This window comes from Podarcis tiliguerta (genome assembly GCF_965153285.1).
Source record: "Podarcis tiliguerta genome assembly, chromosome: 3".
NCBI lineage: Eukaryota > Metazoa > Chordata > Lepidosauria > Squamata > Lacertidae > Podarcis > Podarcis tiliguerta.
Genome location: NC_139536.1, coordinates 35,313,642 through 35,337,335, shown reverse-complemented (window position 1 = coordinate 35,337,335; position 23,694 = coordinate 35,313,642). Strand labels below are relative to the sequence as shown.

Genomic DNA, 23,694 nt, shown 5'->3' with positions numbered 1-23,694 from the left:
TTATTTTATTTTATTGTTTTATTTTTACTCTGCCTTTTCCCTAATGGTACTCAAGGTAAAAATGTAGAAAAAGCAATCTTTTTTAAAAAAAACACAACAACAACCAATTAAACATTAATATAAAGCTATATATAGTACATATATAAAATCTGTTTAAAACATGAAAACAATTACAATAAAAATAGCACGACACCAGCCCTTTCATTAAAGCTGTCAGTTCTCAAAAACCTATTGGAAGAAGAAGGTCTTCATCTGCCAGCAGAAGGACAAGGAGGGAGCTAGTCTAGTTTCTCCAGGGCGGGAGTTCCAGAGTCTGAGAGCAGCCACCAATGGGGCCCAATATCCTTCAAGTAGCAAGTTTGCCCACCCCCTGCACCACAGGGTAATGCAACCTGGCATGTCGCTGCCTTACACCAGCTTGTTCTGTCCATTAATAATAATAATAATAATAATAAATTTTATTTATATCCCGCCCTCCCCAGCCGAAGCCGGGCTCAGGGCGGCTAACAACAATCAAATAATCAAACAATCAAATAATCCAACATTCTAAAAACATTTCATTATAAAAATTAATTAAAATCAAATTAATGGCAACCGTTAAGCAAAATTCTGTGCAGGTTGCCAGAGGAGGGAGCCAGGCTGCGCCCTGAACAAACACAATATTGTCTACTACTCTTGTCATGTCCAGAGATCTTTCCCATCCTATTCTGTATGCAAAACACTTGCTTTACCTGTGAGCTGTGGTTCTTGCCCTCACTTCCTTAGCATATTTATATTTCAGTGGATCATGCATCCATAATGGAGCAGGGAAGGCACCTTGTAGTTGGTTGTTCAAAACGACCACTGAGAGAATTGCCTGCCTACATTCTAGGGAGTAGCTCAGTGCTTTCATTTTCTACTCAATGTTATATACTTGGGGGGTAATCACTGTAGAGCTCTGTTACTACAAGCCCTGTGAATAGAATCACACTGGACAAACAAGGAATGGAGCCAACAGGCTTTTGCAAAACAGAAAGACTCAGTCATACTGGGCCTTCTCTAGGGGATTGTGGTCTGGTGAACTGAATGTAGGACCTAGAGCCAAGAACACCTACTTTCTCCTCTTGGCTGCCCACTGGCTTTTCTGTGTGGCCTTCATAAAGTCATGCTACTTCTGCCTCCCACCTGTGATTTGGGATGACTCTTTATCATCATCGCCGTTGCAGCAAAAATATGTCAAGCAGCAAGAACCAAACATCATTGCAAGGCTAAATTATTACATTGTAAAGTTTATCATCCAGTTCATTTTATCTTATTAGAAAGGTAAAGGAACCCCTGACCATTAAGTCCAGTCGTGGCCGACTCTGGGGTTGCGGCTCTCATCTCGCTTTATTGGTCGAGGGAGCCGGCATACAGCTTCCGGGTCATGTGGCCAGCATGACTAAGCCGCTTCTGGCGAACCAGAGCAGTGCACGGAAACACCGTTTACCTTCCCACCGGAGTGGTACCTATTTATCTACTTGCACTTTGACGTGCTTTCATATTGAATTATTTGCAAACACTAGGGCTGCTTTGAATAATCTCCCCAACTGAAGATTCATCTATGTAGGGTGCTTTGGAGAGGAAAGAGTGTAATATTAATGTCAAAGTTTAATGTATGGATCTACTTCAGATGTTACAGATATAGTTGTAGTAACGTACTCAGCATGGGTCTGTCATATATACCCACTAATCCTGCAGTGTGTGAAGTGACCCTTAGTGGAGTTAGTTGTGTGAGTGCAGCACACGGTATGGACTGAATACAGAATTTTACATTCATTCTCCCTGGACTGAAGGACATTATTGCTCCTGCATTAATAGCTGGTGACATCAATAGTATCTCAATATGCTAGGCAGCCAGGGAGTTAAGGTGCCCTCTCATTCTCACTCACGACCATGGGGAGTAGAGTGGTGGAACCAGTTATCCCCTGAATACCCCCCCCATTTACACTGTAAATGACTTCTCTCAGTTTGACTTCTTTCAGTTTGCAGGTTCAAGATCGCTGTCAGTTGACTCAAAACACAACGTTCATAGGTTTTTAAATAAAATGCTATTGGAGCTGGCCTTTTTAGTTACAGTCCTAACATAACATGATCTTGTAGTAACTTCTGGAGCATGCAATGCAAGGACTAGAATGATAGAGTTAGAAGGCATCTTGTCAGTCACCTGGTCCAACCTCCTGCAGATTCAGGAAACCTACTATTTCAGCATCCCTGAGAAGTGGCCGTCCAGCCTCTGTTTAATGTCCTCTAATGCTGGAGGACTTCTTGATACAGTTTGTTCCACTGTATTCATCCTTTTTCTTGTCGTTTGAACCCATTGGCTTGGGTCCTGCTTCTGGCAAGAATTTTTTTTTGTGTGCCATCGCTTCAATCCATTAAGCCAACAGTTGGCTGAGTGTGGTGTGCAAGCCAGGCCATTGGAAATGCTGCTCAGCGCTCGCTTCCACAGAATGAAATACTGTTCAGTGTTCATTTTCAAATCTCAAGTTTCATGTGGATTCACAGCGGTTGTGGCAGAGCCAGTTTGCATGATAAATATTGAGGAGGTCGCTCTCAAGTTCTGACTTTGTTCCTTGACAAGCTCGCCCCACCCCTCTCCAGCAGGCACATTTCCCCTTGCATGCTAAGAAAGCTCTGTGTGCCCAGAGCTCCTCTGTGTTGGCTGTTTCAGGCATCCAAGAAATTACAGGATAGTTGCAGCTGTTGAGTGATAAACCATAGATTCGGTTTGGTTTCAAGCTTGTGAGTTGTTTGCCCAGTGTCCTTGCAGTACCTTCTCCTTCCCTTTCTTGGGCAACATCTTTTTCCCATTCATACACCCGTCCCCCTCCCTCCCACCTCTGTTTAGCCTTGGCAGCCAGCACCTTCCCCTCTCGCTCATTCATTTCACTGCTCCCCCCACCCACTTTTGGCATGTAAAAATGCAGCACTATAGCAACAATGGAAGGTCCTTGTTGGGAGTGGACTTGATGGAGGGTGGGGGGGGAGGGAAGGTGCAACTCTTGACTGCGTTCCAGCGTGTTCTTGCCACAGTCCTGGCTCTGACAGTTGAGAGGGCTCTTCAAAGCCCCTTATTACAAACACAGGGCTAAAAATAGGTTCACAGTCAGCTGCTCAACAGAGGCACTTTGTAATCCTTCACTTCCCAGGGCTGGCAGCACCATTTTAAAAAATGAGACTTGAGTCCAGCTCTGAAAAACTTCACAGAGTGAAGCAGGCAATGCAAAGTATATCAAAATGCAAATTCATAAACACTCTCCATTCTCTGTGAGCCCTGCCAGGGCATCCATCTGCCTTGTTGCCAAATGTGTTTGTAGCTTTTATGGTGAGTACTTGTTTTTAAACCTGCACTAACTCTGATAGTGTAGATTTTTGAGCACAGTGCCCTAACTTTCACTTCTGAATTTTGCAACCCCTGGTGAGAGTTGTTGTTCAGCAACCCCTGGAGAGCCAGAGTCTCTCCCCAAAACCAAACCCTGTGCCATCTTAAAGAGAATATCTAATGCTCCAAACAATCCCAGCACAAGGTAATGCTTCAGTTAAAACTGGGGGTATTGTAATGGTTCTAGGGGTTGCTCGTGCGTAAGTTGCCGCCACTCCTGGCTGGGTTACCTGGTTGAACCCTTTCTGTCTGGACAGCCTCAAGTTTCGTGGCTGCCTCAGTCGCTGGCAGAATCCGTCAGTGGGCATTTCTTGAACCTCTTTCAGCATAGAAGCTGTTTGACGCCCAGTCTCCTCCTAGTCTCCCTGCGTGGAAGTCTTCTGCGCAAAGAGGGTGTGGGCAGCGGAGTACTCGTACTTTCTCCGCTGGTCTCCGGCGAGGAGTCCTGGAGCCACCTCTCCGATTCCCCCATCTGCCCCCCTTCTCCATTGGTGTTACGCTGATTTCCTTCCCCAGCGGATGGGCTGCTTCTCTCCCTATTGGGACCCTCTCCGACATCCCTCTGGAGCCTTCTCTCTGCCTCCAGCTCCGATGGCAGTTCCCTGACAGGTATTAGTAAGCCATTATTGTAGCCGGCATCTTTCTTGAGGAAGGAAAAGATTCCCTTCCCTGAGGATCTTGCAGTCTAAATGCTGATAGAAAGAGATTGGAGAAAGAGAGAGGGTGGCATGGCTAGCTAGCTAACCCTGACAAAGCACAATTAAAGGTTTTGGGGGGCTCCCAGCTCTAAATGCGAACAACCCCATAATATTTCCATGTACTGTATAGTTGTCTTTCATTTCTTCCGTCTGCATCCCACCAGATTCCAAGGAACTGAAGGTGACATAAATGGAATTTACCTCTCTCCATCCTCTAGGGATGGGCAGATCACGTCATTTCTGGCCCTAGTCAGTTTTGCAGATGTTAACTCATACACCCATTCCATCCCATTTCTGTATTAATTTTGTGATTTATTTATTTTTAAATCAAAATTTGAATACATATTAAAACACATCATTGAACATGTATTTTATCACAACTTGTGTATTTAAGTATGCAGTTGTCCTAATGGGAATCCCAGAAACTTCTCTTTGATCCTCTTATCTTCACAACAACCTTGCGAGGCCGATTAGACTAAGAGTGTGTGATGGGCCCAAGGCTTGCCATTGAGCTGCATGACGAAAAGGCATTTGAGCCCAGGTCACCCTGTTTCACAATTTCAAGCAGCTTAAGGTGTTCAAAGGTCAGTCTGTGCTCACTCAGTTGTGAGATCCAGTTCTCAAGGTGCTCGCTGCTGTTCCAGGCAAATAAGTCCATTTGGCAGATAACCTGAATATGGAAGTTCAAGGCAGCACCAAACTGCACATGGTGAGAACTGCAATCTCAAAAAAAGAAAGAAAGAAAAAGAAAGTGGAAGATAAACCACTATCTGATTAACGATTAGTTTCATTTGGTTTGGAGGAAATCCAGCGTGTTATAATGGTTGCACAAGGGCAACAAAATACCCAGAGGTTAGAGCTTATGCCGTGCCCATTATCAAGCCTTGTGGTGAATGGAGCTGCTTTGAAAGAAAGAGTAAGGAGCACTTGATACTGTCCTTGACTGACCTCCTGAGGTCATTCAAAGCACTGACAAGCTTGTTAAGAAAGAAACATGTCTTCCAAGTCACATTGGTGTAGGGTCTTTCACTTTTGTTGCGATGTGAAATAAAAGTGAAAGTTGGGTACTTTAGTCTCTGAAAGTCCTTTGTTGTTTTGATGTGCTGGGAAATACCCTGTGTGTGTTACCCTTAGCGCTTGCCAAGTGATTCAGGAATGTGCTGTTGTGGTGGTTGTTTTTAAAAAGATCTTGTTTAATAGAAGGGGAAAGGATCTTTTCCTTGATAATGGTTAAATTTATGCTGTCTCATATTGTCCTATGTTAGGCTTCACTTTGCCTGCAGTGTTTTTGTTTCCTGTCTGCTTAATGTTCCCCTTTGCTTCAGTCTATTCCCAGGCCTTCCATCTCTTACTCCCCTCCTTTCATCATCGCCACTCTGATTTCACTGTGTACCACTGGTAGCCAAGATTGTACCCTCCAGTTGTTGGACTCCAACTCCCATCAGCCCCAGGCATTATGGCCAATGGCTAGGGATTATGGGAGAGCACTGCATGCGTGCGCGCGCACACACACACATTCAGGGAACAGCTATGAGACAGCCAGGCCTTCCCAGACTCTCCTATGGCAATGAATCACAGAGTTGGAAGGGACCACGAGGAAAATCTAATACAACCGCCTGCAGTGCAGGAAGATTTTGCCCAACATGGGGCTGAAACCCACAATCCTAATGGACTCTGGATATGCTAGGTGCTGAGCACTCGAGCAGAATATTTCTTGCATGTTTGCCTGTAAATAAAGAGACTAGAAACTTGATTTTAAAAACAAAACAAACAATTCCTGAAGATTAAGGTCCAGAGCCAGGAGGACAGGTAAGTCACCACAGGGTCACGGCCTGTGAACATAGGAATCAATGGTAGAAATTTGATTTGAATTGCTATGTGCTCTGCCACCAGGAATGTTTAAGAAGTGCCTTGTTTTGTATGTCCCAAGCCTTGCTGCTTCCAAAACTGCCCAGCAGACACATGGGTGCTTGGTCTTAACAGTGTGGCTGCACCTGTTTTAATAATTTCGCCAGTCAGTTGCTCTGATCTTCCTTTTTTCTTAGGAGCTGGACTACCAGAAGAGACGTATGCGGGAAGCTGGCGATAGATTTGTCCCTGTCATGGGCGACTTTATCACTGTAGCCAGTTTTAGCTTTTCAGAGCTGGAAGACCTTCTGAACGATGCAAAGGATAAGGTAGGAAAATGCTTTTTAAATGTTTGTTCTTTGATACGGTCTTCCAACCCAAAACACATACGAGGCATGTAACTTTGTTTTCAATTTTAATGGGCTGTTGCACAGAGCACATATATCTGTTCTTCATTGAGAAAGGAACCTTGTCTGCAGAAATGAAGGCTGCTTCTTTTCCATGGGACAATGGGTGTCTCTTTAATAAAGGTCTGTAATTATTGTTTGAATGGCACGTTTGATTAGACAAAGGTTATTAAACAGAAATGCTGTGATAATGCAACTTACCTGCAACTTCCAAATCTAAATACATCCTCCAGTTACAGACTAATTTTTCATCTCCAGAACTAAGGTCCCTTCCAAATATCTAGCAGTGACCCTCTTTGCCAAGATGAGTTCAGTAGACCCAAATGTACCATTCGTAGGTTACCTCTGGAAAGACAGGAAAGCACTGAAGAACTAAAACTGTGATAGCTAGCAAGGGTGCATATATTGGGAACTGGGGCTTGTATTAGCTCCCCAACGTATCACCTGGAGCAAAACAGACACTCCTTTTTCCACCTGATAACATTTGTGTTCAGAGAAAAGCATGTACATCGTGTCCCAAGAGGCAAATTGTAAAGCAGCAGGAGAGTAGACCTTCAATTTATTTGCTCCTGACTAGAAGTTGGCACAAATCCTTCAGTATCTAGGGTGGGGAAGAAACATAAGAAAATGTTATAAAGGCACAAGAATGTTTAAAGGAGAACAAGTCATAATGTAAACAAGGTGTAACAATGGTAAACATGTCCTGCTTTGCTAGTGTGATAAAGGCAGCTAATAGCACCAAGTAAGTCTGTTACACCTTGGCCCATTTTTTCTCTTTTATGTAAGGAGCTTGAGAAAACACAGGCCCTTCGGGTGTTGTGGTGGAATCTTGCCTGAGTGGCGAGGTTTCCTGATTTTCAGCCACTTCACATTACAGCTGAAGTTGGTGCTTTCTGTTATAAGTTGATTGCATCGCATCACACCCCTGGATGCTTTGGGCAGTTATTGTCTCTGCATCATGTAGGAATTCATATTTTGGGGAGCCACTGTTCTCTAACTCAGCCTTGTAGGACCGACTGTGTTTTGTACTAGAACCCTGATATCTAGCTACTGGAGTTTGGTGCAAAAGAATAAAAGAATTCTGAGCCCAGGAGTTTGTTTTAAATAACAGATATGCATTGAGCTTACACATTTCTTCCATACAAAAGCCCCCTCCTGTGGGGGGGGGGGGTGCATTTTGTTGTTGCCTTTCTTAAACAATTGAGAGCAAGAAATCCTTGCTGATCTACTTCAGATCACCCAGAGACCCAGCAGCTGATCCCAGGCTACCTTCTGCTTAGCCCTGCTCTAACCCAGATGCTTTATGAGCCCTTCAGCCTTGTGCTCTCATCCATTGCATTTGTTGGGGTTGTGGAAAATATTTTCCTGTGCCATCTGATGTACAGCTGTTATTCACCTCACTTTTAGTTTGCTAGCAAGTCACTGTGCACTGTTAGGAACATGTCTGCTAGTGCCATTGTAGAGATGGGGAGGGCAGGATTCGGTTCAGTTCGCATTGTAATGTGAACTTACCAGACTTGAACTTCCTGAAACAATATGTGGACCAAACAGCAGTTATCTTTTGAAATTCAAGCTGCTCTGAATTTTGTGGCGGAGTTAGCCAGCCAAGTAATGTGTACAAAAATGGATATGTTTAGGCAAAGTATGCATAAAAATCTTAGTGAAAATAACATGCAAAAATACACACATTAGGGGAAATTGCTTGCAAAACAAAGTGCATTAAAATGTTGGATTTTCATTAGGACTTAAAAAAAAATCACAAACTGAAGCAGAAATGTGGAGAAGGAAATTTAAGATTGAAAGAATGAGAAACAGAGAGAGAGAGAGTGAAATTGACAGATTCTGCCATGAGGGGAAAGCCAAGCTGTTCTGATCTGCAGGGCAGCGCCACCCAGTGGTGCTCTCAGGTAATGGCACTGCTGCCTGGGCCCCAGCTTGACCTTCCAAGTGCAGCGTGTTTAGCCAGCTGTTTAATCCAGCCCTGCTATCTTGTATCATGACACATGACAGGGCCTCACTCTCTATGTTATGTTGTTTCAAAATGTGCCACAGCCCAGCTCTGACCTTTTAAAGTTATAACTGTCTCCTCTATGAGTGTGTCTGTTTTTCATGGCTAAGATGAGTTGCCTTGCAGCGTAAAAAATAAATGCAAAAGGGGGGTTTTAATTTTAAAAAATGGGAAATGGAAATGTTATAAAAATGAAATACACAGAGTGTTTTATCTGGCTTTCCTCAAAATTAATGTCCTTTATCTTAAAACAACAAGCCTGTTATTTCAAGTTGTCAGCTGTCTGTCTTTGAGCCCCAGGTTAATATAGGATTGGTTTGGATACTGTTCGCATGTAGCACTTTGCTTCCCAGACCCTTCACTTTTTGTTTGGTTTCTCTTCATTAACAGGACCTTTGTTCCTGGGTTGTTTTCTTGCTTCTATTTCTGTCTGGATCCAGTGGCCGGAGGGAATAAAATATATAATGAGCAAGCAAAAGGGAAGATTGAAGGAAAGTTAGCCAAAATTTACATTTCCCTGAAAAGGCCTGGTGTTAAGTGGGGATGTTAACCGAGCTCAGTTTCTAGGGCTACTGTAATGGTTCTAGGGGTTGCTCGTGCGTAAGCCGGTGCTTATCTCCCCGGCTGGGTGCAAACACCTGGCTGGGTTGCCTAAGTGAACCTTTTCTGTCCGGACAGCCACTCACCCGTGGCTGACTCAATCGCTGGCAGAATCCGTCAGTGGGCGTTTTTTAAATTTCTTCCAGCAAAGAAGCTCTTTGACGCCTAATCTTCTTCTACTCTCTCTGCGCGAAAGCCTTCTGCGCAAGGAGGGCGTGGGCAACGGAGGACCCCTACTCTCCCCGCTGGTCCCAGTCAAGGAGTCATGAGACCGCCTTGCCACTTCCCCCATCTGCCCCCCTTCTCCACTGGTGCTACGCTGATTCTCTTCCCCAGAAGATGGGCTGCTTCTCCCAATCCCTGGACACTCTCTGGAATCCCTCTGGCTTTTGCTCTCTCCCTCCGGCACTGATGGCAGTTCCCTGACAGCTACTTACTGGGGAAAGGGCATCTTATCCCTCATACAGAAATCTCCTTAGCCAGGGCAGGAGCCCAGTGGTAGAGCATCTGTTTTGAATGCGGAAGATCCCAGGTTCAATTCCTGGCATCTCCAGGCAGGACAGAGAGAGACTGCTGCCGGAAACCATTGAGAGCCACTGCAGTGTAGAGAGTACTGAGCTAGATGGACTAATTGTTTGACTTGGTATATCACAGCTTTCTGTGTTTATATGTTCAGATTCTAAGAGCCTTGGAGTCAACCCGTGGCCTAAGGTCTTTCTCTTCCTAGCACATCACTGGTAAAACAGACTCTCTTTTAATCACAGCTGAAATCTTAATCGGTACAGTATGGATGTTTGGCTCCTCGTGCCTGATAGGGTCCTGCCATTTAATACTTTTCCGTACTTGAGGACACAGCCACTGTTGTTGTTGTTGTTGTTGTTGTTGTTGTTGTTGTTGTTGTTCTTCTTCTTCTTCTTCTTCTTCTTCTTCTTCTTCTTCTTCTTCTTCTTCTTCTTCTTCTTCTTCTTCTTCTTCTTCTGTCTTGTGAGAAAGGGCCAGGCTATGGTTTGTGCTTACCTCATAGTGTGTAGACATTTCTTTTGTTTTTATTAATTCTATTACAGGAGCACAGATATATGGGGGTGCCATTCCTACCATAATAATATACCCTCCAACAATCTTTAGAAACTAGCGGCACTCTATTTTTACACCAGTAGAATGTCCCTAATTTCTGAGACATGTTGTGAGGAATTCTGGGGATTTTGTTGTTGTTGATGATGATGATGCTGATATCTACAGATGAAGGGTGGCATGCAAATTAAATGAATAATAATGAATAATGTTAAATGTGGGGCATAGTGAGGGGAGGATTACCTCTTTCTTTCCCTAGCCCCAATCAGAACAGAAACCATCCAGCTTTGGGCTTTAGGTGTCCTGTTTCTAGGAACACCAGTAACACTGGCTTGTGGCCTATTCACAGGGAGGGCCAAAGAGCAAGGTTAAGTCACACTTCATGGGCCAAGTCTAGGACAACAAGGGGGAAAGTCTGTATTGGTGATTTCTGCTTAGATCGGAGCTGGGAGAGGAGAAGTAAGACTTTCCCTACTGCGTGCTACGTTTGCAGTAGGAAATGCACTAATCCCATGTGTGCACCACAATTAAACCAATTAAAATAAACTAAGTAGTTATGCAGTATAGTTATGCAGGTAGTCTTTGGAAGTAGACTTCCAAAGACTACCTCCGAGTTGTGAGCTTTGGAGAATCATAACATAGCCTAGTGAAGAGAAACAGATCCTGCAAAACAATAGTCCCTCAACACAGCGGGGAATGCCCATATCATGCCCCATGCCATGTGCTTTACAATGCCTGAGAACCTGAGCCGCAGGTTACCCCGCGTAATGCTTAATCCAGCTCAGCGAATGAGAGCTTTCCGTCTATTTGTGCTAGCTATGTCAGTATCTTCCAGTCATGTATCCATCACTTGGTGCAATTTGTTTCTGGTGTTCCGAGGATTAAGAATCCAGGGTTTATTTTCATCCCAAACCGGATTTAATCATCCTGGGGAAGGAGAATCAGGTTCCTGGTTCTGCTAAGCTAATTGAAGTGTCTCCCCACAGCAAAGCCAATCATGTCTGGAAGTGGCTGCATGCACATTTGCCAACATAATGTTCTCAACAAGAGATGCTTAATTCTAATTGCTATAACATGCCCCATCAATCTGTCACTCCGTACAATCATGTGCGCAGCTACTATTCTTGAACCAAGTTCCTTTTCAGCTTCTACTGGAGGAGCTCACAGCTTTCACTCCTCATCAAGCCCTGAGCTGCCTTTGGAGCCAGGAAGGGAATATTCTGTCCTTAACAAAACTGGAGCTATTTCTCATGCTCACTTTACTTTCTTACTTTCTTTCCCCACCCCCTGCTTTTTAAAAAAAATAAAAATAAAAATTGTGTGTGTGTGTGTGTATATTTCCCCAGATGTGCTTCCCAGGGCCTGAAATTGCTCCATTCTCAATGGTCTCTCTGTGTTTGTTGAATCAGGAGTGCTGTCTCCGCCATGGAAACTTCTTGCAACTGGCCAGTACGGACGGAGGCCAGAATACTCAGAAATTCCACGATACTGTTCCTTTTAGCAAGAAAACACTCATGAATGTGATTTTTATCAACGCTGAAATGGGTCTTGCTTTAAAAGCTTTGGCCATTAAGCCAAAGAACAGTGACAGTCATTGGGATTAAACACCTTTCTGTATATGGATCTAGGTTAATGAGCACAGAGGTCTAAATGGGAAGGAGACAACATCTCACCCATCATGATGTAGAAATGCACTGCATCATCCTTGTTCCCAATGATCTTCCCCTTACCTGCCGGTGAAGGACCCCTGGTCCCCTCTTCCAACCAAAGAGGAATGCAGATAATGTGATCCCCCCCCCCCGTCATTATCTGATTATCTCCCTCTGTCTCTCTCCAGTGGGTGTTGGGAGCTACTGCTTTCCTGGTGCACCATAAACAGGAAGCAACAACCAAACTACAGTTACTTTGGGTATTACAAAGCAAAAAAGCAGTTCCATGTTTCTGTGCTCATAGACTGAGGGTGTAATGGCAGAATCAGGCTTTCTCCTGATTCTATCAGCAAGCAGCATTTACAGGATCGGGACAAAAAGCCGCGAGTACAGTGGGAATTTGTTGCCAAGTGATGAAACACGTCTGGGAAGCATTTCACAGGCAGCTGGGATCAACAGGATCCAATGAACAAGGAAGGGGGACCAGAATTCTGCAGGTTTTCTGAGCCAAGGCAGTACCAATACAAACCAGTAAGTCTTTATCAACCAGGGTTGCCTATACTGTACAGCCTTAGAGTCAGACACAGGTCAAATTTCGAAATGCTTTAAAGATGTCCAGGTCTAATTTCTGTATTATCTAGAGCAACCACTCATTTCTTAGTCCTCTTCCCAAAATCAAACTGCTGAATATGCGAGTTACTGTGGAAGTAAATGATGCCTAGATTGAGGTTTCATTAAATGATGTTTGAATGGCCAGATTTATAATAGTCACGAACCTCAGGCTTCCCTAAGAAAATATTAGAAATCCTAACCACCAAATACCTTTCCTCCACCTACTTTGGCCATTCAGTATGGGTAAAGTAGTCTATTTTTAGCCTGTCACTTAAAATCTTATAGGCATTAGTGGATGATATATTAATAGAATTGACTGACGTGTGCAGGAAAGCAGAACAAGACTGAGCAATCAAAGCCCTAGTCTCAGAATGGTGCTGTAGACCAGCGATCTGGCTGTGAAACAGACTGCAGTCTGCTCGCAATGAGAAGAATATGCTCCTAGCAGAGAGGCGCTTGAACACACAAAGTTGTTGGTCAGTCAGAACATCTACATTGGGTGGCAGATAGTTTGGTTGTTACTTAGATTGATTTTACTTGTGGCATTGTTTTATTGGGAACTGCTTTGAAATTCTTTTGTGTTTGTGAGACGCTGCATATAAATTTAGCAAATGAAAATAAATATGGGAGTCAGTACAGTGGTACCTCAGGTTACATACGCTTCAGGTTACATATGCTTCAGGTTACAGACTCCGCTAACCTCGGGTTAAGAACTTTGCTTCAGGATGAGAACAGAAACCGTACTCCGGTGGCGCAGCAGCGGCAGGAGGCCCCATTAGCTAAAGTGGTGCTTCAAGTTAAGAACAGTTTCAGGTTAAGAATGGACCTCCGGAATGAATTAAGTACTTAACCCGAGGTACCACTGTACCTAAAAGGGGAGGATAAATATTCCCTAACATATTGAAATGGCTCAGATATTGGTAGAGTAAAGGTAAAGGTAAAGGGACCCCTGACCATTAGGTCCAGTCGTGGCCGACTCTGGGGTTGCGGCGCTCATCTCGCTTTATTGGCTGAGGGAGCCAGCGTACAGCTTCTGGGTCATGTGGCCAGCATGACTAAGCCGCTTCTGGCGAACCAGAGCAGCGCACAGAAACGCCGTTTACCTTCCCGCCGGAGCGGTACCTATTTATTTATTTGTGGCAAGCTGGGGAGTACACAAGCAAGCTCAGTTTGTAATTCACACAGGGTTGTAGGGTTAACGGCCTGTTGTCAGGAGGATGCACTGGAAAGGGAGGTTGTACATTTTGTGTCCAACAGAGAGGCTTATTGAGGAGGTGAAAGTCATGTGTCATGAATAAGCTTGTTCATTTCTTCAGCTGCTGTGAGGACAAAACTGTTGTGTATTTCATGATGCCTATATCCATGGGGGTGTGGAGGAGAACCAGAATGGCAGGGTCCATGGAGTGTATTAAAAATGGATTATTTAGCAGACCTAACAAAAACAAAAACAAATGTAGGGGGGAAGGACTCGTGAGAAAAAATTCAGTGGTTGCTGTGATTTCACCAAATCTAAATCATGGCTGCCTTGTGACAGATGCATTATCAGTTGGCAGCTACCAAATGCTTCTTTTAGCCTCTGCATTCTCCTTATAAAAGAATGAGAGTAATGTCTCCACACTGTCCATTCTTATTTACTACCCTCTCCCCCCCCCCCACTCATCAACCACATGGTCTAGCCCCTGTTTCATTTCTCCTAGGAAACAACCTTTTATATTGGGTGTGAGGTCTCTTAAAGTAATTGCCCAACAAAATCTCTGTATCAAAATGCTGTGTTGTTCTTGTAAGAGCGTCTTAATTCTGGCTTTGCAGGAAAGAAGATGGGCAGAACCTGGGTTGAATTTATACCTAAGGTGTTGACATACCTGACCTGCTTTGTTGTTGACATATGAGAGTGTGTGTTTGTGCATGTGTGTGTGTGTGAGAGAGAGAGTGCACAAACCACTGCTCAAGCCTCACAACTGACAGCCTCAGTATCAAATTCTTACATTCGAGTCAAAGCTTATCCCAAACTCCTCCTGGCACCCATTTGCTTGTTCTAGGAGAAATGTTGCCACCAGTTCTGGCTTGCTTGCTCATTATACCAAATAAGCAATGCAGCATGGTGCCTGGCAAATGCCGGCAGCCACTTTATTGTGTCTCAAGATGGCCTCATGATGAACGAGAGCTGAAGCCTTAGCTGCTCCATGCTCATTGTGTGGCCTGCCCTAGACTTTGCTAGCCCAGCTCTCCAGACTGGTGAGGCGAAGGGACCATTAAAATGACAAACCCAATCCCTTGGTCTGCTGGGCATTGATGGGAATTTTCACTAGCAATAAAAAAGGGGGGGGATTCATTTCATTTCATAACACACTTGTGCCTTTACTTTCCCGTTCTAATTGCAGTGTGTCTGTGGTTTTTTTTGTTTTTTGTTTAATCTTTCTTCCTTTCCCTGACAGTACGCCAAGGCGCTGAAGCACTTTGGAGAGCATGAGGGGAGGATGCAGCCAGATGAGTTTTTTGGCATCTTTGACACCTTCCTGCAGTCCTTCACAGAAGCCAAACAAGATCTGGAGAATATGAGGAAGAAGAAAGAGGAGGAGGAGCGGAGGGCACGCATGGAAGCCATGGTGAGGAGGACTCAAGTGTGTTGGAGCAAAAAGAGAGCTTTCTCTGAGAAATCGTTTCTCCCAGCATCTTGGGAAGTTTAAGGACAGTGTGTGCTGAGGGACATGTCTTCCCTCTCTGCACTCCCACATACAATGCGGCCAGCTGTCCTGCACCATTGTCCCATCTGAGCTCATATCCTGCCTGCCTGTTGGCCTCTCATTCATGCTCTTTGCCACAAACCTTCCTTGTCCCACATGCTCTGTGTCCCTCTCGCCCACCTTTCAGTACTGCAATGTCTACATGCTAGTAAGAGACAATGCACACTGTGCTGTACAGACAAGAATGAAAATACAGTGGTACCTCGAGTTACAAAAGCCTCAGGTTACAAACGCTTCAGGTTACAAACTCCGCTAACCTGGAAGAGTTACCTTGAGTTGAGAACTTTGCCCCAGGATGAGAATGGAAATCGTGTGCAGCAGGAGGCCCCATTAGCGAAAGCGTGCCTCTAGTTAAGAACAGTTTCAGGTTAAGAACAGACCTCCGGAACAAATTAAGTTCATAACTAGAGGTACCACTGTACTGGCTGTTTCCAATGAGAAACAGTGATAAATACCAAGGGAAGGTTCTACTGTTCTACTGTTTGCCATAAGAAGCATGGAGAATGAGCAAAAAGAACAATTCATGATTTCCATTGAATTAGATTTTAATAATAGATTAATAACAGAATTATTATTATAGATGATGAAAGTTACTACATTCCATTGTTTGCATTTAATGGCATGACATCCCCTTTGACCTCTCCTGAGTCCAGTGCTTCGGCCCCTGGCACCAGAAATACAATCTGGCACAACACCAGCCCTGTGGTTCTAGCACTCAACCACTCCCCTCCCATTTCTGCTGCGCAAAATGTAAAAATATGGGAAGTCCAATTGCGGATCTCCATGCATACAGCTGGGGCAGACTGTTGTCTGTTACCTTATGCAAGAAGACACCTGCCATGCAATTGATTTCTTACTTGCTGTCTTCCAAGAGCTATTGCAAGCTGCCTTTTGGTTTGGTAGTGCTGATTCCTTCAGCTGGGTAATGCACCAATTCATTCCCTTTGCTGATTCTGCCTCTAGAGCGCTAATGCTTGGCTCCCCGGGGGTTCATGTGAACTGACCTCCCTCTCCTAACCTTACGGCTTTCCCAAGCCTGAGAACAGTTCCTCCGCATTCTTCTGCCTCGTTTCATGTTGCCAGCACTTTAACCCTAGCAGTGATGGTCACTCCAGCCTTGCTAAGAATGAGGGCTGCTTTTCCGAGTCCCCTGTGAAAACACCCTTGTTTTCTCCAGCTTAAAATGAGCTGTGGGGTGATGTGGGGATGTAGGTCTATTTTGAAGAAACTCTTTCCCAGTGAATTAGTATGCAGCTGTGCGTGGTTTAAAATGTCATGAGCCCATAAGTGTGAAACAACAATAAGGAACAGTTTTAGAAGTGTTGAAAGGCAGACTGTCCGACACACAACTGGAATGGGAGGAGAGGGCAGACCCCTGATTTTCAAGAATGAGAGGCACTGGCAGGTCCTCTGTACTGGAATTTAGGAGGGGAACAGTGGGGGGCAGAAGGACTGTGTGTGGCCAGGGCAAAAAAGAAGCCCTGGGGTTTCTGGGTCACAACTTGGGATATATTCCTGACTCCAGTGAAATCAGTGGGGTGTTATCTACTGAGTTCAAGTATAGTCAGGGTCACATTTTGACACCCACTTCCTGTGTGGGTGGGAGGAGGAATGCATTTCTCCCAAACATTTAATCACACAGGGAGGGCCTGGATTTGAGGCAAAAGGTCCTGCTTCACTGCTTATGTTTTCATCAGCAAGAGTCACATGACCCCCAAAGCGACTCTCACAATCACTGCTCCTTTATTCACGAGTTGTCACACTGGCTTTTATAAAATTGACTCATAAGTGGATTGGGGCTTCCAGCCAGAACATTCACTTTCAAAGGGGTTTTCTCCAATTCCATGCTCACTTTCATTTTAGATTTGGCCTTAAAGGAATGCCCCCTTGCTTTTTGAACTCATGGGGAAGATATCCTGGGCTGCCACTTCATTTTTTAATTTTTTTTAATTTACTGAAGAATTTCTGCACCTTCAGTTTTGTAAAAGCTGCCAGACTGACCAACCAAGCAAAATAATAGAGATTACGTTTAAAAAATCAGTTATGCAAAATCATAAACATGGTTCATGGCAGAATCCCTATAGCCTTCATTACTAGTAGGCACTGATACCTTTATCTTCCCAGAATTCCTCTAAAGCTATTCCCCCCTTTAAAGCTAAGTTGATGTCTACCAGTGCGTCTAGTAGGAGTGAGTGCTATTGTCTAACTGTGCTTCTGTGTGAAGAAGTACTTTCTCTCGTCTGTCTTTCACCTTCCCACAACCAGCTTCATTGGATGAACATGGTTTCTAGGGTTGTGAGAGAGTTGGAGGAGAACCTCTCCATCTCCACTTTCTCTTACTAGCATAAATAATCATATACACCTCTGTGATGTGCTTCCTTACTCACCTCCCGCCACAAAAAAGCCACAGACCTTATACTTTTGAAGTTTTTTTTTTAATTTAACAGCATTTATAAACCACTTAATATCCTAAAATCTCCTAAATTGATATAGAAAACTGCAGCATAAGAACATGAAAAACAGATACAAAATAAAAACCAGTAGGATGCCCATAAAATCCACAATGGCTATTATATTACATATGCATGTACGTTATGTTGCTTGTTATGTTATAAACCACCTTCTGATTTGATAAGGGGCAGCAAGCATATAGGTTTCCTAACTAAAACAGTATCATTAAAAGCAAGAATGAAAGAGTCCCAGTTAATGGCAATGCCTAGCCGTGTGTGTGTGTGTGTGTGTGTGTGTGTGTGTTGGGGTTCAAGTTTGTGGTTCAAGAAACAACTAATTCTATAGATCTTTTATACAAGGTGTAAATATCTGTTTAGTGACTTCAGCAGTACATTTTTTTTATACATCTCCTGCTGAGTTTAAATCCATGTATATATTTCTGTTTCTCCCTCAACAGCTAAAGGAACAGAGAGAGAAGGAGCGGCGGCAGAAGAAAGCCAAGGCTGGCAGCGTCTCTGAGGAGGGAGGGGGAGAGTTCGACGATCTTGTATCTGCTCTGAGGTCCGGCGAGGTCTTTGACAAGGACTTATCGAAGCTCAAGCGCAACCGCAAGCGTTCAGGGAACCAAAGCTTGGAGACGAGCCGGGAACGGGCAGTGACAAAGCTGAATTATTAGAGGAGGAGGAAGCACAAAGGAAAGGAAAGGACAAAACAAAGACTTATTGCCACAAAAAGAGTCAAACAAGATGGCGGAGGCTGGCCAATATCCTTCCCCGGGAGACTTGTCTATCTGGTGGCTTTGTTTACTGTTTCCAGGATGAACGGGCCTTCCCATCTTGCTCTTTTCCATAGCCATATAATCTGGAATGGTTATAAAAGTGCCTCTCTACAGCCCAAGGGATTTGTCGCCAAGACGTTGCTGTTTGGTAGACGAGTTTGCTTCTTGACATTTCCCCTCACAAGTTCAGCCAGGTCCCAGTGGCGGAACACAAACCGTTGGGCCTTCTGTGCCGATTAGTTATGGGGAGAGTGACTACGGTTTACTCTGTGCCAAAGTGTACACTTAAAAAAATAAAAGTTCTCCATCTATCTGAGAAAATTAACAAGACATTTTCAGTTTGGTTTGCTGAACCCTCCTGCCCATCCTTCAGGCATCTGTTGTGGAGTGGGTCTACAGCGCTGCAGCTCCGCTCTTCCCCTGGATTTACAAAAGGCCATTGGTCGAAGCCTGAATGATGTTTTTCGATCTGGAGAAATGTTACTTAGTGGCCTATATCATATAAAGCAAAGCAAGTGATGCTGCGTCAGCGGAAGTAGATGGGACCGCTCAGCCGAAGAAGACAGACTGACTGTTTGCGACACTCCTTGTTTTTTTCAGGAATCATGGATATTAAGTCTTCAGGGATGTGCCCATCCATGAGAAAGAATGAGGGAAGGATGAACCACACTTGGAAGAGCGACCGCAATGGGTTTCGAGCCAGTTCAGTTGTCATTGCTGAGCAATGTGGTAGGGAAAGGGTGGCAAATAAGAATGTTCACAGGTGTAAATCTACATCATTTTGTTAGCACAATAAAAATGGTTATTGGGACTGGCAGAGGTAGGATATTTTTTTTTCTTTTTTAAACCCAGACAAATGGAGTTTGTCTGGTGGTTGGAAATGGGAATCCTTTTTGTGTCGGCAGCCATAACTCTACTGGGATGAACTGGAGCTTACACTTTAACAGGCTGGCCTTCTCGGAAGCCCCAGGTCTCCCAGAAAGGGCTGCATGATTTTAATAGTAGTAGTATTAATAATAACACGCTGCATCGGTAGAAAGCTGGGGTGTTTGAGGACTTTTCCATCTGGAAGAGAGTGATGGTAGACTCAAAGGTGGCTTACCCCAGTCAACTTTGATAAGAGCTCCAGAGAGCACAGGTAATTAATCCGAAAATAATTAGTTGTTCACAGTGGAAACTATCTAACATGCACAGCCGGAACAGCGAGCGGGAGCATACTAATATCTTCCTGTTTCATTGTACCTATATGGCTGTATGGCAATAGAAGCATATATTGTTAGAGTCCTTATTTATCATAAAAAGGTGAACAGACTGTTGCCTTCCTTCAAGAGAGCATAGGAAAAAGAGGCGAGAAAGATCTGGGTGCTAAGCGTAGCGACAGATGGTCATGCCCGTTTCTGGAAATGAACGTGTCATCTGTGAGTGAGAAGTCCTCTGAGGAATCCTGAAGTGGCTCAAATTGACACTTTACAGAGCAATCCTATGACCTCTTTGTGGATGGGAGAAGCTGTGGCAGAACCACCACATCTGGCACTCTGCAGGCTCACTGCAGCCGGGATGGAAAGTGTGGGGCAGCTTTCCTCCCTGCCTTTGGACCTTCCCCACTTCCAAACTGCAACCTCTCCCATAACGCCCTGCTCTTGTCCCCACTACCAGTGGGGAGCCATTATGCAACTTCTGTGGCCACACAGGAGACCTCCGTCTCTGCCAATCCGTGGGCCTCAGCCACCCTCCCAAGCAACATAGGATTGCTCCCCCCTTACCATCTGCTTTTTGTTTGTATCAAAGTGTTATTTAATTTCAAGCTTAACCTTGAGTTTGTAGAGCAGACAAGGTCTGCATCTTGAGCACTGCCTGATCAGTATTCTATGCAAACCACATTAGAAAATTGTAGAGGGAGGTTGTTGGTCAGAACATCAGGAACACTAAATCAGGTATCTAGGAACATGCAGAAGAGAGAGAAGACAGAAGCTGCCTTATTTTAATGTAGTGGAGTCTGAGCCTCCCATTTCTGAATTTCTCTGTTCATGACATTCCAGAATCCATCACTTCTGCTTTGACACAGACAGTGAAGAGGGCCGGATGCAATGTGCTCTCTCCTTTACTCCTCCTCCTCCCTGTTTTGAAGGGCCTCTTTTTGTGAAAACAAACCCACTGCAAATAGACCCAAGCACTTTTAAAAAAGTTATTTCTAAAAGCTTTTCTTGTGGGGTGGGGGAGTTTTACAAACTTATACTTTGGGGGGTATTCTCCCCACCTCCAAAGATGATGAACTAGACACTTTTAAAAGAAAATGTAATTGCTATCTCAAGCTTCTTGCCGAGCTCTGTAGTAGAGATGCAGTACTGTGATAATGTGTATTGTGGACACAATGCGAGACTGAAGCAATATGTGCCATAAAGGTAAAGGTACCCTTGACCGTTAGGTCCAGTCGTGGACGACTCTGGAGTTGCGCGCTCATCTTGCTCTATAGGCCGAGTGAGCCGGCATACAGCTTCCGGGTCATGTGGCCAGCATGACTAAGCTGCTTCTGGCGAACCAGAGCAGCGCATGGAAACGCCGTTTATGTGCCATAGGGGGAGACAAATGAGTTTAGTATGCAGAAAAGCCTGAGATAACCCCCCCCCAACAATATAAACATTTGTTTTCTTTCAGCACCGTCTTTCCCCTCTTGCTTAGTTTCTAAAGACTTAAGGCCTGCAGAGAGATTGATTACAAAGGATAAATCCCAGTTCACCAGCTTAGATTCATCTGTGACCCTCTTCCTGAATGTGAAAAAAGAGAATAATCTGATCTATGTTTCTGTTAATGCAGTTTAGTCTTATGCTGATGCCATTACCATAACCCCCCATTCTTTCTGGTTATGAATCGGAGGAGGGACAGGCTGGAGCCTGCTGGTGGCTCTCTCTGTCAGTGTCCCATTTCAGGGGGGCACCCCCTCCATTTTGGGTGGCAAGGAAGCTTACTTGGTGACAAGCAGCAGCAGGTGGCATGCAGCAATCACTTAAAAATGAATAAAACAAAAGCAAATGCATTAGACCTGAATCAGCTTAAATCCAAAGCATTTCCCCCTCTGAAAGATAAGTTGCAAATTCTTTAGTCGGGCTGCAGGACCAGTGCTAAGGGATGATGGGAGTTGTAGTCCAACAGCACCTGGAGACTGTAACTCCCTTTAGATTATAATTCCCAGCAGCTACAGCTAGTGCTGGCTGGGCCTCCTGCATGGTATAGTATAAAACCATGGGGAGGCACCAGTTTGGGGAAGTCTGATCAAGAGAATGTTTGAAAACACAAAATCCCAGAGTGTTTTAATGACTGCAGCCGGACTTTGTATCTTCTCAAATCTAGCTCTTCAACTTTTCCTAATACTTATGCATCATCACTATTGTTTGTGGTTGACAACAAATAGAAAATCTACAACAACATACCTTCTTCTGTGGACTTTGGTTGCAAAGTGTGTCAATGATGTCAGGACTGGGCTATGTATTCCTAACCCAGGTGGGCGTGCTAATCCAAATGCATTGCCATTTAACAGCGATGGCAATACAGTAGCAGTTCAGGTTTAGAAGTCTCCTCTGTTGGTTAGATCCAAATGGTTCATCTCCTTCCAGCCAATGGAGCATTTCCCAGGGAAAAAGCATTCCAAGTTTTGCAAGGGGTAATAAAAACCAAAGTCTGAGTCTGCTCATCCCAGAATCTTGGGGGGGGGGGGGGGCGAGGAGAAACATGGCAAGGGCTTAATGAGATATGTCTCATTTGGAAGACAATGTTTGCAGGTCTTTTAGAAGTATTACGTTTAACAAAGTGAAGGAGAGCAAAGCACTTGTCCTACAGAAGAGCTATGGTTCTCCACGCCCACCTCAGCTTCTTTGGGCAGACCTTTTTCTTTCTGCCACACCCCCCCCCCCAAGTCATAGCCCAATAGCCATTGAAATAGGTTTATATCTTATAAGTTTCCATGAAGGGAAAGGAGATCAGTTGTACAGTTCTGTTATGTACATGATGTATGCAGTTCTGTTTTTTTAATGTTCTAATAATTAAAAAAAATACAATTTTAGGAATGTTTTTAGGGGAACCCTGTAAATGCCACACCTCTATTTATTTTGCCTTATTTTAGTTTGCTATTTTTTTGTATACACCGCATTGCAGCCATGACTATTGAGACTACACCAGTATATTCGGAGCAAGCAGAGTTCCATAGTTGGCACTACTCAGGCAGGATAGGTGAGTGAGCTGGGCTTCCATTGAAGGAAAGATTTAATGCTCAGGAAGCCCTCCCAGCACCACACACCACACACACACACACATTCATGTGTTGCAGAAGGATGAGGAACATGTGGCCTTCCAGCCTTGTCCAGCCTGGCCAGTGGTCAGGGACAAAGGGACTTGTGGTCCAATAACAGTTGGAGGACCACAGGTTCCCCATCCCAACAACAAACAACCTTTTTGGGCAACCATAACACAAATCAAGTCCAAAGTATATGCCATTGCTGGCCCAGCACACACAGACAGTTTCTCAGTGCCCTTGTGTGTTTTTTCATCACAAAGCTGAGCTGTAGAATGGGCAGCAGTGTTAAACAAGAGAAGCAGGTGCCTCCAGGTGTATCTGCAAAGTCTTTGCATCTGGTCCCCCCTCCCCAGTAGAATGAAGATGTGCACCTTCTGTTTTCCTTATCTTCTATGCAACAATGTCACTGGCTCAAGGGCTAGTTCCATGAACACAGCCAGCTACATCAAGGGCGAGGGAGCTGTGACCATCCAGATGTTGTTAGACTACAATTACCATTATCCTTGACCCCTGGGCCATGCTGGCTGGGGCTTATGGAAGTCCAACATCATCTGGAGGGCTGCACATTCCCCACTACTGAAATATGTTATTCTGGCTTGACTAATCAAAACCAGTAATATAGGTTAGGTTGCCACCACTATTCTAGCTCAGAATTTTCATTTATAAAGGGAGGAATTCTACCATTTTAAGAGGTAACTAATCTGCCTTACACCATCTTGTATATGAACCTGGCAAGTGTCCCTGCCCAAGAACTGCTAAGAAAACCTGTGCGTGTGCGTGTGCTTGCATGTTTTCATCTTGCTCCTCTAATGCTTTGGTGTCTCCTCATTTGTTGGTCAATTTAAGATTATAAATGAAATTAAATGTACAAAACCTGTAGCATCCTTTTTATCTGCACCTTTTTATAAGAATATAATGTAATACTAAAAAAAAAATTAAAGATATATTGCCCCTATTTTATTCCACTGAGTTATTTTGTTCGGTGAGCCAAACAAATTTAAGCAATAAACTCTATTAATGTTCACTAAAACAAGCATTATTTTATTCTTCATTTCACAGCAACACCTTAAGATTGGATTGATTCAGTCTCTACCTGTGCTAAAGTCTACATCATCAATGCAGCAAGTAGGATAGTGC

At 44.2% G+C, this 23,694-nt stretch overlaps 1 protein-coding gene and 1 long non-coding RNA gene across 10 annotated transcripts in view; one reads left to right on the top strand and one right to left on the bottom strand.

The window, feature by feature from the left end:
• The window catches only part of DAAM2 (dishevelled associated activator of morphogenesis 2), a 206,209-nt gene extending 187,123 nt beyond the window's left edge, over positions 1 to 19,086 (top strand). For all 9 annotated transcript variants that reach the window (XM_083434416.1, XM_083434413.1, XM_083434415.1 and 6 more), the window contains 3 exons: positions 6,147 to 6,278; positions 14,732 to 14,902; positions 17,949 to 19,086. In XM_083434416.1, the coding sequence (XP_083290542.1) occupies positions 6,147 to 6,278; positions 14,732 to 14,902; positions 17,949 to 18,167 (522 nt within the window). In that variant the 3' untranslated portion in view covers positions 18,168 to 19,086. The remainder of the gene's footprint in view (positions 1 to 6,146; positions 6,279 to 14,731; positions 14,903 to 17,948) is intronic.
• LOC310674853 lies at positions 5,699 to 12,022 on the bottom strand. The gene is made up of 2 exons (XR_014509799.1): positions 9,398 to 12,022; positions 5,699 to 8,936 (listed from the first exon to the last, which is right to left on the bottom strand). It is a non-coding gene; the product is annotated as an uncharacterized lncRNA (long non-coding RNA).
• Positions 19,087 to 23,694: the final 4,608 nt, after the last annotated feature.